At 47.6% G+C, this 20,498-nt stretch overlaps 1 protein-coding gene across 2 annotated transcripts in view; it reads left to right on the top strand.

Annotated features, from left to right (window-relative positions):
- Positions 1-1,088: 1,088 nt before the first annotated feature.
- LOC119372145 (tyrosine-protein kinase Src42A) overlaps positions 1,089-20,498 on the top strand; it is an 83,743-nt gene continuing 64,333 nt past the window's right edge. The window contains exon 1 of one of the 2 annotated variants that reach the window (XM_037642605.2): positions 1,089-1,846. In XM_037642605.2, coding sequence (XP_037498533.1) covers positions 1,392-1,846 — 455 coding nt within the window. In that variant the 5' untranslated portion in view covers positions 1,089-1,391. The remainder of the gene's footprint in view (positions 1,847-20,498) is intronic. The other variant, XM_037642606.2, reaches the window with a different exon arrangement.

Genomic DNA, 20,498 nt, shown 5'->3' with positions numbered 1-20,498 from the left:
CCGCCTACGCAACATCAACAGGCGATCGAAATAAAACCTCTACGCCGCGTCGGACTAACACGTTTAAGCGAGCAGGCAGGCTCCGTATTCCCGCAAATGGAACAACTCGCGTTGAAAAATCTCTCCTGCGAATCAGGAGAGGGGCTTCACCCGCAAACATCGGTGCCTTGCTGACGAGTTCCCCCGTCCTTACCTCGGCTGTCTTTCGCCTAGGACTTCCGCTCGCACAACTCTCGGAGGATATCGAGAGCGGTCATTTCGTGGCCGTGCGCCACTCCACTGAACGGCAGCCAGCGAGGGAGAGCGAGTCGTAGGAGGGCGAGATTAAAGAACCGAAGAGAAGACGCACGTATTAAAGCTCCTAGGGCGCTCGCAGCGGCGTGCGACGAAGCACTGCGCTGTCGGGCTGCGGTTTTGTAGCCTTTTGACATTTTGCGCCTCCGTAGCGACACGAGCGCTACCCCGAAAGCTCATTAGCAGGAGTCCATTAGCATATCGGAGCTAAGAACACCCCACACTTTCACTCTCCTCTCCATTTTTTTTTTCGTTGCTCTTTGCAAGAATGCTGCGCGTGGCAACCACGAAAAATGACCCTCTTAGATGCTGCATTTGTGAGAGGGTTCTTGGGTTTTGGTCTTTGGAGTGCTCAGAGAGCCCGGCGTATTTTATTTCGACGATTTCATTACGCAGAAGAGCACTTAGAGTCTCGCGAAAACAAGTACCAACACTAGTTTCGAAGTTGACTCCCGGTTTCGGTTTCGAAATTTCTCTTTTGCCAGCGGTGGCCGCACTCCTCGTCGGGCAACAACGAGCGAGCCGCGTCACACTGACGCTTCAGATAATCATCCGCTTTCTTCTTCGAAAGAGTTCTATCTACCTAAATAAAACGCTAAAGTACTCCGCGATTCGCTAAAACGTACTGTAACCCGGGTTACAAATGCGTAGTTGCGCGTTACTGGAGCGCGCGAGGAAGAATTGCGCAGTCTTACAGGTGGAACTACTTCGCAACGCCATCTTGTCGCGGAGGGATATTCTCATTTGCCTAGAGCCGCGACGGACCAACCAGCGCCTCGGTAGCCTCGCCTAGCCGGACGGGCGGTCCGTGTTTCCGTGCGGCTCGGAGCTGCCCGCAAGCTCGCCCTGTGCTGTTGGAGAGTTGGGAGTAGTTTTGCCCGTGGTGGGGTTGTGTGTGTGCGTGCGTGCGTGCCCCCGTGTTTCATGTGTTCGTGCGTGCTGTACGTGCCGCGCTCCGCGAGCTGCCGTGCCAGGCCTACCATGGACGACGGTGTTTGGCCGTCGACGATGAATGCGCCGTCGCGGCGCTGACCGAGCGAAGCCGAGAAGTCGCACCTCTCTTTTTCGTCTGCTCTAAGTAAAACCGGGACGCCATCATGGGAAGCTGTTTCAGCCGATCGGCGGGCTCCAAGTCGACGTCCAAGAAGGAGTCGGTGCAGGCCCCCGTCGACCGCGGGGACGTAGCCTCGATCAATATCGGCCCGGTGACCACCCACGAACCGGTGTCGGGCAGGCCCGTGCACCACATCGAGCTAGCGGGCGGCGGCGGCGGCGGCATCGTCGGTCGCAATGGTCCCACGGTGCCCATCACCGTGCAGCCCGACGTCGAGACTTCGGCGGGGCCCGGCCCTGGCGGCGCCAAGATATTCGTCGCGCTCTACGACTATGACGCGCGCACGGACGAAGACCTGAGCTTCAAGAAAGGCGAGCACCTCGAGATCCTCAACGACACCCAGGGTGACTGGTGGTTCGCCCGCTCCAAGTCTACCAAGCAGGAGGGCTACATCCCGTCCAACTATGTGGCCAAACTCAAGTCCATCGAAGCTGAACCGTGAGTCCTCTCTTTTTTTGTCTTTTGCTCGCCGCACCCCCGCCCGCTTTCGGGATTTCAGTTCTCTTTTTTTATTGTTTTGCTCTTTTATTCGTCGTGTTTCCTTTCGGGCGACAGGCCCTGCAGTTCGCGGAAACCTCATTTCCCCTCCCTTGTCGAGAGACGAAACAAAAAAATGTCATCGCGAGCTCCCTCCTCCGGTGCACCGTTCCTGTCTTTTCGGTTTTGCTTTCGGTTGTCGGGACTTGGCTCCCCAATTGTTTGTCGTCGGTGATGTGTGTTCGTGTGCCTGCTTTCTCGTTCGATTCAAGAGGCGAGCGATCGCGTTGGTTGTACGGGGCCCTGCGTTGGTGCCAAGAGTGTTTCTTTGCATGCTCGTTCCTGCCTCGGTCTGCCCGCATTCGTTTCGAGGTCGTGAGCGCACGCGACCGGGTCTGTGCATGGCCGTCTTCTCGCCTACCTCCTTCAGCCACCTACTTACCTTTATTTTTTTGCCTTTTCGTCGAGTCGACGGCACTCATTCGCTCGTTTCTTTTCTCGTTCGGAATTCCTCGCCAGCCCGCTTTAGTCACACTTGACGCCTTCCAAACGCCGTGGGAAGAAAGTTCCAAGTAAAGACGATGCCCGCCCCGCGTCTTCCAGCAGCCCCAAACAATGACTTCGGTGACACCTTTGGGTCGCGAAGTGTCAGGTTTTTTGGAATCCCCAGAACCACTGGCGTACGCGGGGCACGCATTTCGAAGGGGTACCCCACAGTTTGTCTGTGCGCCCCCCCCCCCTCCCCGTCACGAAAGAACACGAAATGTATGCATAGGCGTGCGCAGGGTTCCCCTGGTTCCCCCATCAAAGGGGGGGGGGGTCATCGCCGCCCCCGACCCCGTGCGCACGCCTATGAATGTATACCAAAAAAAAAAAAAAGAACTAGCCTAACGTATGTACGAACAGCTAAAAACTACTGCTCGGTGCTGAAAGCAACCGCGGACTGGAGAGATTTTCCGAGGTGCACCCCATTTTTTCGGCAAGGTGTTCCAGCTTCCACCCTTTGTTTTAAATCCACATCGAACGAAGCTTCAGCGGACGTGCTCAATGCTCTTCGTAGTGATTTCAAGTGATCTTCACGAGGTCCTTTTAACTGCTCGCTATGTGATGAAGATTACGAGACCGAATTTGCGCCCCCCCCCCCAACCCAATAAAAAGAAGGGGGGGGGGGCTAGGGGGGGCGCATAGCCCCCCCTCCCCCCGCTTCCTTCCAAAGCACTTTCATATTCTTTTCTTTGCACAACCTTCGTCTTTCGAGACTGTGGCCGTTTTTCGGCACTTTATTCCTTCGAGCACTCCGGTTACGTCATTCTCAGCAAAGAGCGCGGACTACTTTTTTCATTTTTTTAGTTCGTTTGTCGCGTTGTGGCGCCGTGTTGCGTCAGAGAAAGGGGCCCGACGCCAAATACTGCGGGCTTTGACCCACACCGAAACTTTTGGCGCTTTCCTTTCCTCACACGCGGGTTATTACAGGTCGTTACGTCCTCGCGCCTTTATCGACCGCTTTTTCTCCGTTGTTTCCTTATTTTTATCTTCCTTATGGCGTACGCGGATTCGCGTTACATTTTGACAACTTTACTTTTTCTCCTACTTTTGAGCGTAAGACGTGCGCGTTAAGCGCACATACAACGAAAAAAAAAGGGAACTTTCGGTTCACATTAACGACTCGATTTATCAACTATTGTCTGTGTGTGCTTTTGTAATGAGTTTTTTTTCTGCGATTAAAACTGTCAGTTTGCATTTCACATGACAGGTAGCGATCATAGCTTGCATGTGTCGTCATTTACTACGGTACTCACGCATTCAAGTGAGAAATCAAAGTTTTAACTTTTTAGTATAACGACTGGTATTCGCAATCGCTCGAGATAACCACGTATATCGTGACCAATCTGGTCCCCAATGATAACGTTGGCTCTTATCTACGCGTTCGAGTCGAAATCACGCCGATATGACCCGAACTGAAGACTGTCGAGATGAAATTATGTGCGTTACTTAGCCCTAAATTGTCCCGTTTCAATCCATGAATGCTGCACGCAGTTTCTTAAGGCGCTGATGCTCAAACGTGGCGGCTTCGATGACGTCAGGGCAGAACAATCACCTGGCGACGCCGCTGGAAGGCTTTGTGGGCCTCTCTGCGCACCAATAACGAAGGAACCTGCGTGCCATGTACTGATAACACTAACGTGACGTCACAGACTTGGCGTTCCACCATGTTGGTACTCCGACATGGCGGTTTCGATGACGTCAATGCAAGCCGTCTGTAAAATTAGCTGCTGGCGTTTACACGTACGACAAGATGAAGTACTAACTAAAATCTGGAAGGGTTGTTTTCTGGGCTAGTTTGTATCGCATCTCGAACTAGGCAGTGTAAGATAACAAAGAGCAAGGAAAAGAAGCACACAGCGCAAGCTATCAACGTACGAACTCATCTGAAACAAGGGAATAAACAAGGGAATTTTCGAGGGCTCGTTTCTTCGTCACAACATTAATGAAAACCAGCAGATAATGAAGCCAAGGAGGTATAGGAAACGTTAATTGTACTGTTTCAAGTGTATTGTAGTGACTGTGTTATTGATGTGAAGAAAGTAAAGTGGACGAAAAGACAACTTGCCGCTGGCAGGGGCCGAACCTGCGACGTTCGAATCCGAAGGTCGCAGGTTCGGTCCCTGCCAGCGACAAGTTGTCTCTTCGTCCACTTTACTTTCTTCACAATTATATGACAGTTATAACAATACACTTAAAGCAGTACAATTAACGTTCCCTATCTTGATTACCTGCTGGTTTTCATTAAGCGCATATAAAGGTGTGCTAAAAAGCACGTGGTCACTACAAACATTCTAAAAAAAAAAACTCATGGAACAAAAAAACAGATGTCACTCAAGTGATTAGCAATCGGGTAATCTAATTCAGTGGCATGCAGCATGACGGAAGGCTTCGCGAGACATGTTTCACCCAGTCCATTTATAAAATATGCCTCTTCCAATGTGTCACCTTGCGTTTTAATCGCGAGAGTGCCCTTGCTTCTGAAAGCGCAGAGACGCAGCCGCATTCTCTGCAATGGAGCGAAAGATTCGAACGTGGCAGTCCCCTCGAGAAGCGTTATAATCCACTTATCTGTTATCTAGACAGCGGCCCGTCTGCTTAAGATAACACTTTCCTCGCGATAACGGAACGTTATATGCAACTCCGCCACCGAAATCCACCAATTTTTCATCGGGCTTGATAGCAGACCCATGAATGCTTTGGCTATGGTGGCTCGAATGACACATTTTGGTTTTGGCCCTCCTTCTGGGCCTTGTAGCGCAAAATGAGAGACAGGACTAATGCAGGCAGGCATGGACGCACAGGGCGCCAACCGCGGCCTCTGCGCAGCCATTTGGCTATTTGTCGACAACTTTCTGTGGCAGCACAGCCAAAGCTATACGTGGGCGGAGCTTCTCCACATGTGTTACTGCGCCAGGTAGTCCGTTTGCAGGCGATTGTTTACGGGCGCAGGAAAACGTGAAATCGACACCAGATAGCCCGAAAACTTAGAAATAGCAAAAAAAAAAAAAAAAAAACGAAGAATATTTCGCGGGATAAGCTTTCTTACTTGCAGTACAATAAGTCTTGAGCATAATGCCTGTTTGTTTTTCTTGTTATGCTTCCTTTTATGCTACGTAGTCTACAGAAGTTACCGTTCCCAGACTACATATGCAGCGGCGTAGTGAAAAGTGTGTGCTTCGTTTCCGTAGCCTTGGCAGTGCTGCCACAGAAAGTTGTCGCCAGGTGTGGTAGTTTGGCCTCGTGAGAGACAGGACTAATGCAGGCAGGCATGGACGCACAGGGCGCCAACCGCGGCCTCTGCGCGGAGGAAATAAATTGGAAGGATATGAAGCGCTAGGTTACATCCGAAAGATAACAGCCGATTCGTTTAAAAAGGTCCCCCAGGGGATTCCCCCGGTGAGTAAAAGTACGCAAAGGAGTGCAACCGACGAAGATGTAGTACTAGAGAATTTCAATTGGAAGAAGGCCGAAGGAAAAATTCCTAAGCGCACTACTCCGGGCTTAGATGGGGTTCCCGTCAGCCTCATTAACGAATTCGGACATAACACTAAAGAAGCACTGCTGAAAGCCGTAGAAAAGTGCTTACAGGAGAGGGAAATACCAGACAGTTGGCGAAAAAGTAGAGTGAACTTAATCTATAAAGGCAAGGGAGAAAAGGATAACATTCGCTCGTATAGACCGCTAACAATTACATCGGTGCTATACAGGTTGGCGATGCAGGCAGTAAAATTAAAAATAGAAGCGTGGGTAGAACAAAATGATATTTTGGGAGAACTTCAGAATGGATTTCGAATCGACAGGCGGTTAGACGATAATCTGTTTGTTCTTACCCAGTGTATAGAAATATCTAAAATAGAAAACAGGCCCTTATACGTAGCTTATCTAGATATCACCGGGGCGTATGACAACGTTAATCAGGAAATTTTGTGGGATATATTGAAGGAAGCGGGCATAGGTGACGACTGTGTACAGCTTTTGAGAGAAATATACCGAGAAAATACAGTTTGTATAGAATGGGAAGGAATAAGTAGCAAGGACAGCGTTGAAATTAGCAAGGGGCTGAGACAGGGATGCCCTTTGTCCCCGCTGTTATTCATGCTGTACATGGCGAGGATGGAAAAAGCGCTAGAAGGTAGCAACATTGGATTTAATTTGTCACACAAACAGGTCGGAGCGATGGTTGAGCAGAAGCTTCCAGGTCTATTTTATGCTGATGATATTGTCTTATTTGCGGACAGTCAAGATGATATACAGCGACTGGCACATATATGCGGAAGGGAGTGTGAGGCTCTAGGACTAGGATTTAGTGCAACAAAATGTGGATTGATGGTATTCAATGATCACGGAGACCATACGGTATTAATACAGGGCCAAAAAATACCGAGGGTAAGCGAGTACAAGTACCTCGGAGTATGGGTAAATGAGGGGGATAGATATATGGAGGTACAAGAGAAAGCATCGGTAGCAAAGGGAAAGATGAATGCTGCAATTATGAAGCACAGAGCTTTATGGGGATACAATAGGTACGAGGTGCTTCGAGGGCTGTGGAAGGGTGTGATGGTTCCGGGGCTTACATTTGGGAACTCAGTGGTGTGCATGAAGTCAGAGGTGCAATCAGGAATGGATGTAAATCAAAGGACGGTGGGCCGCCTCGCGTTGGGCGCTCACGGGAAGACGACAAATGAGGCGGTAAAGGGTGATATGGGATGGACAGGCTTTGAAGTGAGGGAAGCGCAGAGCAAAATGAGATTCGAAGAGAGGCTGAGGAAAATGAAGGACAGTAGATGGGCAGAGAAGGTTTTCAGCGTTGACACGCAGTGGAGAAAAAGAACTAGGAGGCTCACCAGTAAATATACGGCTGGCAGTGCGGGCGATATGGCAACAAGGAGCATTAAGCGGAAGGTCAGAGGCGGAGAGGACTTATTGGATGGCAGCGATGGAAAAGAAGCCGGCTCTGAGTAACTACCGAAAAGGAAAAAACGAAATAAGGAGGGAAAGGTTTTATGATAATTCAAGGGGAAGCGCTTTACTGTTTGAAGCAAGGTCGGGCTGCCTTAGAACGCGTAGTTATAAAGCGAGATTTAGTAACGAAGAAGAACAATGTACATGCTGCGGGGGAACTAAGGAAACGATGGAACATGTACTGATTGAATGTGGCGATATTCACCCAGGTATACGTGTGGGCACGAGTCTACATGAAGCCTTGGGTTTTAGGGACAACAATGGAAAGCTGAACACGTCCGCGATAGAAATAAGTAAGAGACGGTTAGAGTATTGGTGGCAGAAAAGTAGAGATAAAGAACAAAAATAAATAATGGGGGAAAAATAAGGTCATTCTGCCTTAAGAGGCAGAGAGATGGACCGTGAATTTATATTTTTTGGTATAATAACATAGATTTAATCAATGTAGATAAGGTATTAGGCCAACATGAAACAAGGAAGTTTTTTTTTTTTTTTTTTTTTTTTTTCTTCGAGCCTGGTGGCAGACATGTCACCGCCCCGTTTTAAAGGGGACGCTCATAGCATCCAACTCTTATTTCTAGTACATCGGGCTCCTTTTTGCATGCGCTTCGAAAATCAGAAGACACAGTTATAGCCAAAGTGGCGAGCGAAAGATGTGTTACCAGCAAGCCCGCATCGCAATCCCCCGTGAACTTTATTTGTATTTCTGCCATCTTGTCCATCATCATCAGACTGACTGCGCCCACCGCAGGGCAAAGGCCTCTCCCATGTTCCGCCAATCAACCCGGTCCTGTGCTTTCTGCTGCCACGTCATACCTACAAACTTCTTAATCTCATCTACCCACCTAATTTTCTGTCTCCCCCTCGCGCGTTCGCCTTCTCTTGGAATCCAGTCAGTTACCCTTAATGACCACCGGTTATCTTGCCTACGTGCTACGTGCGCGGCCCATTTCTTCTTCTTCTTGATCCACTCTGCCCTCTTCTTGACCCCTAAGGTTACACCTGTCATTTTCCTTTCCATGACTTTCTGATATTCGTAAGCCTACCTGTCCACAGCTGCGCAAGAGCCTGCCAAGCTTGTTGTCCACAGGAAAAAAACACGCACAAAAGAACCTACATTTCAACCGCAACTTGCGGCCACCCTTTTTTCTTTTTTTTTTGAGGAGGGTGGGGGGAGGGGGGGGGTTCGCTTGATGGGAAACTCATTGCCGATAGGAGATGCTAATAACAGGGTGCTTCTTCTTTCTATTCACCTGCGACTCTAAAACCCCCGTTTGCAGCTTCACCTTTTGTAGGATCACCTTGCCTAGGGAGCAGTCTTGGGCAGTAACTAGTTACTAGTAACGCGTTACCGGTAACTAGTTACTTTTTTCAGTAACTTGTAACAGTAACTAGTTACTTTTAAGTTAGAGGAACTTGTAACTGTAACACTGTTACTTTTTTCGCAGTAACTGTAACGGAAAATACCGCTACAGTTACTTCTGTCTTTACGAAAAATTATCCAACAGCAACACTTTTTCGAACTTTCTTCTTTACCATATATCCTCTCCACCCCTCAACTTTCCAGAATAGGGCTCCCCTCGCACTTTAGGAGAGGAGGTGACTAAGCGTATTATCTTCCCTGCAGAAGACCGAGGTTGGAGGTCTGTCATTAACGCAACATGTAAATCAACCGTGGTTCAACTGAACAGCCTGCTAAGTTCGCGTCCGTTTTTTTTTTGCATATATATCCTTTTCGTCACTTGAGCATCTAGCTATGTTCTTGGTGTACAGGTGGAGGAGCATTAGGATGCCATGTTTGTAGCCATAGGCTCCGAGCTAATCGTGTTTGGCAGGTGGCTAGAAAACAGCAGAACGCGAAACGGCTAAGGCCAGAAATTCCGTGAACTATAGCGAAGCGATATTTTAAAACTTCTTTGAAACTGGTTGTGAAATATATATGTTTACTCCGACTTAATGCAACAATTATTAACAAAATGACAGTCGTTTCACCCCCAATGCAGGTGGCATCATAAAAAAAAATGAGCCGAGGTCAACCAGTCCACTAGTCACACATGTCCTTGTAAATGTCCAGTGGGGGGCCGCGGCTGTTTTTGCAAGCCGCGGCGAATAAACCACGATTCCAGGAGTTGCTTTTCCCCCACCTTCGTTCACAAACCGGCGTCGTCGCATTGTTTAGGTCAAAGCTATGACCTGTCATCCAGCAGTGCTCAACAAGCTCGGTCTTATACTCTGTTCCAGAAGTTCCGTGCAGCAGAGCCAAGGCTACACGACCCTCGAGCGCAGGTTGTTGCGAAGCGAGATGTAGTGCCCCATATACGTAGCCCGTTGTTTGTCCTCATGGCTTTTGCAAGCGGTCTTGTCGGAGGATTTTTACTTGAAGGCTTCTCTGCGTGTTGTAGCTGTGATTTGTATGACGATTTTGTCGCATTTTCTGTATAAAACAATTTTTGTGGCTCCATGATACTGAAGAAAGAGTTCTTGCTTGTACGTGTTATAACATGCAAATGACGAAAGAAATAACGCTGTTGTGGCTCGTATGTGTTACGTTTTTACTTATAAAGTACCAAGGAATGGTACGACACTGTCTAAACTTTTATGAGTAGTCCACACAGCCCGAGCGTCCACAGCGCCGCGGAGGACCCAGTCTTGGGTTGTGATTAGTCCGCGGTGGCAGATTTGGTCACTCCTTAGTCAAAATGGCGGCGCCTGGTTCACCTGTGCGATATCGTGCAAGTATCTCGAAGACGCGCGCTTTTACGGTGCCGAGGAGAATATTTAACCGCTTTCACAATTACAGCTCATCTCACTGCGCAGTTGCACAGTGTCCCGAGACGCTCTTGCCGCTTTCGCTGCAGCGCTCGCCGCTAGCAGATGACAGGGCGCGGAAGGATACACTTAGATGTGCTCGCCCTCCTGATTGGTTGAGAAGGCCTGTAGCTTCCACAGTGCTGCACGGAACTTCTGGAACAGAGTATAGAACGCGTTGCATGGGTTGCTTTAGCGACATTCCGCTTCAGTTCTTTTGGCCTCTATGATCATTTCCTGCCCGTTTCGCCGATCCGCGCATCGCACTTTTAGATACCGCCATGATCATCCGCAGGTGTGCAGTCTTAGGATTTCGTGAACACACGTTGTCATGTTCCAAGGTATAATAACGGGACTTAAAAACGGTTTGTATGCCCAGCGGACCGGAAGCTCTCCGAACAGAGTCTGACACACCTTAAACATATGGAGCAGACACAATGGACGTCGTAACCACTCGTGATGCACTCCCTGCTGCTCTTCGCATGCGCTTCTGAGTATAGTTAATAAACGTCTTAGGATATACTGCCGTCGTTCCAGTACATCAACCACGTTTTCCACTTCAAGTAAGAGGCGTTCAAAGTGATTGCTGATGTTGGGCCCCCTTTTATGTTTCCTTCGTCTATAGGGTTTTACGACGTGCAACCCTTATTAAATAAATTCTATAATTTGAATTGTGATCTATTATTTTATACAGTAACGGAAAAGTAACGACGTTACTTTTGCACAGTAACTGTAACTGTAACAAGTTACTTTCGGAACCTCTGTAACTGTAACTGTAACAGAGTTACTTTTTTGGCTTAGGTAACTGTAACTGTAACACTGTTACTTTTTACTGGTAACGTGCCCATGACTGCTAGGGAGGGCAAGTGGTGCCCTGGGAACCGTGCAAGCTCGAGCCTCTCATATTGTCTTGCAAAACTATCCCACGCAAAGTTCCATTAGTTAGCTTTGTGTTTGCTCACTTGTAATCGGATACCTGGTTTTTAAAGAAGTACTTAGTGGTGATTATGGACCACACTAGTGCAGTAGTAGATTATAGCTGAATATATGAAGACTTAGCCATGTCGGTTAAACATTGTCAGAAAAAAAAAAAAACAGTGCACAGTCACAAGGCAGACACGAAAAGAGGACACCACCACACCGCTGCGGTGATGTCCTTTCTTGTCTGCGTTGTCACTGTGCGCTGTTATTTGTTTTCTCGACATTTATTTTTCGACGTGCTGAACAGATATTATCTTGAAGTGCCAGATCTGTGGAAAGAGCCCTTTCTCAACCACCAGCTGCGTTGTAATGGCTAACTCTGAGGATTAACATTGGCAGCAAAACACGTTGATACTAGGTTACGTACAACCAAACGGAAAACGTCCCTCCTTGTCGCAATGTGCTGTCGCAGGCGCTCGCAATTTTTTACCCTTATCTCTGCTGCGGCGACAGCGGAATTCCTACTGGCGGCGAGCACCGCGTGTTAGCCTTGAGTGAGGCGATAAGAACGCCTCGGTAAGCGTGGTTATCAAAAACTGCAGTGCGCGTTATCATCGATCTGAACGCGTCAGGCATACACAGACAGCGACACGACTGGCATACCTTATCAGCGAAATCGCCCACAGCGTGGGCCATGGCCTCCGAGATGCGGTACGCCGGTGTCTTATCGGAGGCCACGCGTGTAGTATGTGCATATCACAGAGTTTCGTACAATAGCTTAGAGAGGAAACTGGCGCTGCGATCGTTCAACCACCATGGGAATGATTGGGAAGTACAGGCTTCGGATTGGATAGCGTTAGTTAGCGAACTATCTACGGACCTTTCTACAGTTTCAGTTTCGTTCTTCGCGAGGCGTGAGTAGTGGGACGCGTTGCAAAGCACACAAGCAGTGCCTTTGCTGTTCAAAGAGGCTGAAGACCGCTAGGTTTCTTGCTTTGCTGCGATGTTGCAGCTTTACAGGTTATATTTGACAGTTTTAGCAAAGCGTTGTGCACTCACCGCTGCGCATAGATGTAGCGTCCCACGCCAGTGCACGAAATTGCATAGAGCTCACGTGTTTCGATAAGCGCTACTAACTTGTCAAAACTCTTTCAAATCGACTGCAAAACGACGGCGAAGGTATACGTAGACGCACCGTCACGCTCCTGTCACTCGAATTCACAACAAAATGAGAGATGCGTTGGAGCAGGCCACTTGGACAGACGCACCTGGCATCGCAGCAGACGATAAGTTAAGTTTCTCACTCAATACAGTACTGTTATTTCCATTAATAGATAATGCGTACTTTCGAGGCAAGAACAAGCGTGTTTGTTTTCAAGTGTTGTAAAGAATACTTCATTATTTAGTGATGCTAAATCTGGAACACAACTAGGGTTGCCACCTTTTACAAAAAAAAAAAAAAAACAGCACTTGGCTTCACCCAAGCTATACACCAGCGCTCCCCCCCCCCTCCCCCAGCCGCGATGCTTAGCGGATTTGCACCCCTCAAGACAAAATCCTGCCGACACTCATGTAATCATATCGTGGTTTTGGGACGTTAAAAACCAAAAATTATTAGTATTATTATTATGAACGCAATGGGACAACAGTTCAAAAAACTTTCTGCAGAACAAAACGAATTTGAACTCAACGTATCACCAATACCACATGCCGTAAATGTGTGGAATATTTTTTCTCGGTTTTCCGACCCACGGCGGCAGAAGATCATTGCGCCGCGGCCGACGCGCAGCGGCGGAGGAAGCTTTTACTGAAGAAGAAAAAGTGGGACAGATTTGTCCCATGATCCCTCAAAGGGTCAATGAGAACCCACAGACAATATATATAGCCAAGGAGTCAAGACAGTCAAGCCTTGGCTTGATTGTCTGCTGGTTTTCATAATTTATTCTGAAGTCTTTCACGCTGCGTTTTTTGCATAAATAGAATGCATTCTCAGGCTAGAAATATAGTTCAAATTCGTTTTCGGTTATGTTCGTCTCGAACAAAGTGAAGTGATACATTGGACGTGGCTCGCAGAAATCGGCACGTCAAACGTCTCGTCGAACGTGGTGGTGTCTTCAGCGAAATGATCGTGTGCAACAGAGCCTTACAAAGTGAAGCTAAACGAAGTCGCATTTATTACTCAGGAGGTTCAATCCATTCAAAGCTGAATTTATCTGGCTCTTTTTTAGCCCCCAGTCGGTACAACTAGGAAAAGCAAGTGGCGTACGCAATTGTGTACAAAGCGTTAAGAGTTGAAAACACCACGCAAGGAAAGTATACCAGCGTCGTTCGCCAACAAGTAAACATGAATTCTTTCAAGCAGCGCATGTGCGGCGCCTGTCAACAGGAACAAACAGCGGACACTGACGAGATGAAATCACTCCGACGGATGTGAAATCACCTTCGAACGAAGCGAAATGGCTGCGTTACACATATGCATCAGCACTTTTTTTTTTTGCTTTTTCGGATGTAGAAGGCTTCGGATATCACTGGTGCTCGCTTATCGTGATTGCTCCACCATTGTATCGAGTTACAACGGCGAGTGCACAGTACACTGTTATCGGAAGCTATGCACATCCGGAATGAACGGTGATGCATGCGTAGGCTATCCAGCTCGCATGTCGAGTCTTGTTTGCATTAATGCGACGTAAGCGTGTGGAGTTTTCTAAGGACTTCGTATTTTACAATAATAATAATAATAATTGTTGGGGATTAAAGTCATAAAACCACGATATAATTATGCGGGACGCTCTAGTCGAGGGCTCCCGAAATTTCGACCAAAGGGGGTTCTTCAACGTGCACCTAAATCTAAGCACACGGGCCTCAAGCATTTCGCCTCCATCGAAAATGCGGTCGCCATGGCAGAGATTCGATCCCGCGACCTCCGGGTAAACAGTCGAGCACCATAACCACGAGACCACCGTGGCGGGCGACTTCGCATTTTCCGAATGCGTCGTTGCTTACATTTACGCGTATCTATAGCAGCCTACGCGACTAGCGCCACGCGATGCCAGTTAGGTTAGCAAAATATAGAAGCTGCGGAGGGATTTAGTGCCAGTGCTACTGCTGTTTTTTTATTTGTTTTTGGTATATGTAAGCCGAAAAGCCGATGCAGGACGTAGTAATCATGTAACGCTCTTGTCGTTTCGTGCACGATCTCGAGGAGCCATTTGAGCAGCATGCGTACTTTTTGCCGCATTCTCCGTTTTCGCGACGCTTCAGTGGACCAGCGGTGAGAAGTGGGGCTTCTCTAATTTCCGTGGCGCACACTAGCGCTAGGTGTTTTCTGCGTACGGACCGATGTTTGGCATATAGGCATCTACATCGCTGTAAAATAAGCGCAAAGAAATATTACGCGCGAGTACGTTGAAGAGTAACACGAATGACCTATAAATGGAAAATTCGTTTTTCTTCCTTAGTGACCCCTTCACTGAAGCTTAGTGAGGCCAGGACCCGTGGTTCACGTACATATAGTATGCTGCGAAGGACACCAGGTCGCACCTCCCAAACAGGCTGTCATTATATTGGTATTCGTATATTTTGTGCAGGGATGATCGACTTATCTTAGGCCTAATACGCAACCTTCGCTAATTGCGAAACGCGGCGTGCTGTTTTGTTGTCCACTTTGATTAATTTTCTCCTTATGCCGTAATTACTGCACTTCAATTAAAAACTACAAATGACGCCGCATATGCTATGCATCACGTGGACGTGCCTATACACAAGTCACATCTACCATTTGAAATTTATCAGACATTCCACAGACGAACAATCACAACTTGTGTGACGCTCTTTGGCCACATCTTGCACTTGTACAAACAAATTAAGGCATGCTGAAGACTACGGCGCAAATAAGACACGCACAAGAACGACCATAGGCACGTTCTTGTGCCTGCTTTATTTGCGCTGTAGTCTAAATCATGTTTGACTAGCTAGCCTATCTTCAATCTCACTAAATTAAGGCAGTCAGTAAATCGGTCCCATTACACGTCGCCAGAGCTAAACCGAGAAGGCTTCATGGCAGGAATTTCGAACTATGATATGTAGTGATCAAGTAAATAAATCTATTAGTCACAATCAACCAATCGTACGATCAGTATGTATGGCAATCAATCAACTTTGTGGTTGAAGTTAAGCCGAGATGGCCTCGATCGTGGAAATTTTGAACTGTATATAAGTGGCCGATTTTTCGTGTATGCGAGAATGTAACGTAGATACGTTAGAAAAACAACAACAACAACAACAAATGTGGATACTAAAAGATCAAACGCAAGAAAATGCTGAAAATGAGGGCCAGGCGACCGCGACAGGTTAATCGGTTTTTGTTTTTCTTTTTAACACTAAGGTCACGCGTCCGTAGTTAAAAGGTAGGCATTGCGATCTTGGGCGTGGTTTGCACACCTCGTGCTATCCGTCGTGTCTAGCAGGAAAAACGCGCGGCGGATACATATCTTAAAAAAAAGGGGGGGGGGGCGCTTCCAAGCCAGTTCTAATTCCGCTTTCCCACTACGCAAACCCCGTATTCCGTTGAGCGTCGTATGACTCAGCTATCCAATATCGCCGCATACACCGCGAGGTACGCGACCCCGAGGCTGACGTTAATTTAGCTAATTAAGCGCCGCGGTCTGGTTACAGCTCAGATCGTGTGGGGCGACCGCCCCGGAAAGGCGTCGGTCCCTGGTTCGAGTCCCGGCTTCGAGTCCCGGGCCAGGACTACGAGTTCTCTCTGAACTAGGAAGCTTTGCCTTTGAGAAAATCGTATGCGTCACTCTTGTATAGTTTCGTGCCATATGAACGGGTGGATCACAGCTTTTCTTTTTCACGAGCATTTCCTAAGAATAATTGTTTAGGTGTTACGTCCCAAAACCACAATATCATTGAGAGAGACGCCGTATAGTGGAGGGCTCCGGAAATTTCGACCAGCTAATATTCTTCAAATGCGCCTAAATCTAAGTATACACGGGCCTCAAGCATTACGCTCCACCAAAATGTGGCCGGGACTCGATCCCGCGACCTTCGGGTCGGCAGTCAAGCATCATAACCACTAGACCACCGCGGCGTGTGTAACCATTTCCTCGACCTCACGGACTTCACCTAATTCGTTAGGTAGGTGACCTTTATAATTAATTTTTAAAAAATTATCATTGTCTAGAGTATGTCAAATTTTTATCTTTGCGAACTTACAGAATTTTAAAGAATGGCATGCTGCATATCGCAGAATTCAAGTCTTTCGGTTAGATGGCTCGAAGTGAACTAATCAACCTGTGGCTGGGTTTTCACGTGTCAAAACCCGATACGATATTCAGGCACGCTGTAGTGGAGGGCTCAGGATAAATTTGACTATCTGGGGTACTTTAATGTGCACGTATACGGAAGCACACGAATGTTCTTGCATTTAACCCCCTCCGAAGTGCGCCCGCCGTGCTCAGGAATCGAATCCCGTTACACGCTGAGCTATACCACGGCGGGTTGCTCGATCAGTAAGTTTTTGACAAGTAACTGTAAGGCACGCATTCTAATATAGGAATTCACGCTTACTCTAATTTAGCCAGCATTAGACGACATTGCGCACACTAGCCAAGATCCCTCAAGCTGTGAAACTGAGTGTATAAAACATAGTGCATCCAAAACTCGAATGCGCATGCTCCATTGAAGACCCTTTTCAATCGCACTTGGCTCACTCGCTTGAAGTGGTACAGAATAACGCAGCGCGCATCTTATTATCTAACTAACATCTAACACTAGCAGTATCTCGTCATTGAAGCGCACCCTTTCCTTGCATATCACTCGAATCACGTCGCAAAGAATGTCTCATTTTTCCGTAAGATATTCACTCATTTTGTTTTAAAAGCTCACTTCTTTACGGCCACACCTTATCGCTCAGCCCGTTTCGACCATAAGGTACGCGTTATTAGTTGCCGCACTAACACTTTTAATTATTCCTTTGTACCGCGCACGTCCACACACTGGAGCCCCCTTCGCTCTGACATCGTTTCCATTTCAAATCATGGCTCCTTTTGTTCCACCTTACATACTTCCTTGATGACGCGTTAAGTGTATATTGACAAAAACTTTTAATAATAATATCTGGGGTTTAACGTCCCAAAACCACGATATGATTATGAGGGGTGCCGTATTGGAGGGCTCCGGAAATTTCTACCACCTGGGGTTTTCAGCGTGGCGCTGTACACGGGCCTCTGTGCCATTTCGCCTCCACCGAAATGCGACCGCCGCGGCCGGGATCGAACCCGCGACCTTCGGGTCATCAGCCGAGTACCGTAACCACTGATCCACCGTGGCGGACGACAAATTTCTTTTTGTATGCTCTGTACTTCTAATCGTGCTTTAATTTGAATTCAGTCGTACCCGCTTAGCATCGTATCCTCATATGTATTGTGGATGTTATTAATGTGATGTTATTTTTTATGTTTACTTCTGTATTTCACTAAATTAGCGATAACTGAGTAGTGTTTAGCCAACATTTCGCATCATTCAGCCTGAGCAGCAGCGAGTGCCAACCAGTGCTCGTATAGTGTGCCTGCAAAGACGGTGGTCGAATTTGGCTATCGTACCCCGTTGAACATAAGTTTACACAAAGTGGGCCAGGAAGGCGTTGTCTTCAGAAAAAAAATAAACATGGCGGCCTTTCTTCCTTCTTTCGTGGAAAACTCATCCGCGTCTCGTCATTCCTGCGCGTGCGTTCGAAGCTGCAACGCGAAGCGACGCCTTTTCAGGATGAGCCCTCCGTGCGCTTGCAAGTCAGTAGAGTATCCGATGGCGTGCGCGCTCCGCTGGCCATTCTTCTTCACTCGTCGCCATGGTGACGATGACGACGGGTTGCGGCGGCGGCGCCGCCATACTTCTCCCCTCAATGAGTTCGACCGCAGCGTTTCTTGCTAAGATTTTATGGAGGGTGTACGGCGGAGGGAACGTTCAGCCACCATCAGAATAGGTGTGTCTTCCAAATCGGGCCAGCTTTCAAAACAGTCTACTTTGAAAGAGAAAGAGAGAGAAAATAATGGCGGGGAGGTTGAACTGGACAGGAAAAGAAAACGAACTTTATTAAGGCCATAATGTTAGTCTAATTTGAGTTTTTGTTTGCTATGGTGTGAAGGTTAGTCTAAATCTTTATTTCCTACAATTACGGGCGTAGCCAGAAACATTTTTTTTTTTCGGGGAGAGTTCAGCCGTACTATATGTATGTTCGTGCGCTCGTTTGTATGTTTGCGTGTATATGTACACATGCAAACAAAGAATTTTCGAAGGGTTCGAACCCTCCCCCCTTCCTCCTCCTCCCGGCTACGCCAGTGCTTACAATATACAGTAACTTACGCCACCTGTACATAACGACTGCGCCTTTTCTCCCTCCATTACTTACCTTTCCGACTTGACTGTACTTAATTAACATCGCCATGTGAATCGTAAGGAAATGACATATTACCGGTCCGCTTCAGCCATGTCGATGTGTGCACCCATGTGCAATTCTGCGTATACGTTAGGTTCGAAAAAAAAAAAGCGTGATTATATTTTATTTCTGTGCATCTGCCGTAACGTTGAGCCTTCACGCATTATTCACGTCCGCCATCTTGTCTAGACAGCAAAACAGCCTGCGTCGTTCATGTCTTCGACGCTGTCATCGCGAGGCTGCCTGGTGTGCCGGCTTCGTCATAATTTCTAGCTCGCTTAGCAGTGTATATTTAGCCGTCAACGGGAAGGTATTGGAACACCGCCAAAGGTGGGCACGCACCTTGATCTATCACGTCTTTGTGTTAGTGGGTTTAATGATGCGCTTTATGCGCCTTTATTCACTGGCGAAATGCGACAACCCATCGTGATTGAATGAGATATCTGCACATGCACAGGCATTACACGTTGCTGCTGCCATAACCGAACGTTTTATTTTATTGGGACTTTTTCTCTCTTTTTTTTTTTTTCGTGTGGCAGTGCTAGAATCGTTTGAAGGCTGAATGAAATGGTCTGTGGAAAAATATGCGACCCGCTGTTCCTCTCTGGTATGAAATTCACTAGGTGTAGATTTCTCCGTAACCATTTAAGGGGTCACGTGACACTGTCTTAGTTCATCGTTGTAACTGAGCGTAGAAGGTCCTAACGTGGTTAGCCACACAAAAAAAAATGGAGATGTAAGGGCACAGTTTAAACTCGAAATTTCAGTTTGAAAGCGCTACCTGTGAACTCTTACCGTCGACAGCGGCGGCCATTCTGGCGTTCATGTACTGCATGAAACCATGCAATTCAGTCACCGCTATGTCTTCGCGACGATTTTTCTTTTCTTTCTTTCTTTCTTTCTTTTCTTTTTTTTTTTTTGATGTTTCATGTGGAGCGCTGAAAGCGATTGCGGGAGTCGCGGGCACGTCGTGGTCTCCACGTTTTGAACACAACCTACATATCGAGAAAAACTTAACGGCTTTGAATGTGGCTTCCGAGATTTCTCCTCTGTCAGACTAGAATTTCGGAGGCCACGCTTCGACGATGAGGCATGTGGAGGAGGAAGTGCATCGAACGCGAAGGAGCCGGAGCGAATGGTTGGGGTTACAAAAGGCTTGCCTCGGTGGTCGGCAATCGCACGCCGCTGAACGATGCACGCCGGAAAGTCTTATTGCATTGTGCGTGCGTTGGCGATCGAGATCGTCGTATGCGGAGTGCGTGAGAGGCAAGCCTCGTGACGTGTGTATTGCCGAACAATCGTCGACGGCCCCATCGTCATCGATGCGTGCGATTCAAGCGAGAGGCTCCGTACACAGAGGCTTCGTGTTTCGGCGAAATGCTCGCTATTTACGTCTACGCTGCCACAATCGGCCCCTGTCCATCTATCTAGCCTGCCGTTAGGAAGCTACGTTTCGTGGTTTCTGCTATCGCGATGGGGTTATGGCGTTTTCGGAAGCGGAAGTCAGTAACGCCTGCTAAGAAAATGGACTTCCCCTTTTTTTGTTTTGTCTTGTTTTTTTTTTTTTTTTAACCACCGTCGTTATACTCTTCGGGGAAGTTACAACCGGCTTCGATACTGGTGTGCCGTTCGGCGCTGCTGCGAACGAGGAAATCGAGTGGCCTAACTTCCCCGAGCTCAGTGAAACGCGGATAAAATAAAAGTTATATTAAAGTAAATGTCTAACCCTTTCTTACGTTTTGGCTTTTCGGCAACGAAGCATTTTCTACGTAAGAAAGATTGAACAGCGCGAAAAAAAAAAAAAAAAAGGCGTCACACAAAGAATCGCGCACACATAGAGTGCTGTATTTGTGCGTCTTTCTGTGTGTTCCGTCCTTTTTTGCGCTGGTCAATCTTTCTTGAGTATGAACCAACTTGCCCAAGCATCCGTTT

The sequence above is a fragment of the Rhipicephalus sanguineus genome, chromosome 10 (assembly GCF_013339695.2).
Source record: "Rhipicephalus sanguineus isolate Rsan-2018 chromosome 10, BIME_Rsan_1.4, whole genome shotgun sequence".
Lineage (NCBI taxonomy): Eukaryota > Metazoa > Arthropoda > Arachnida > Ixodida > Ixodidae > Rhipicephalus > Rhipicephalus sanguineus.
This window is presented reverse-complemented; position numbering and strand designations above follow the sequence as displayed.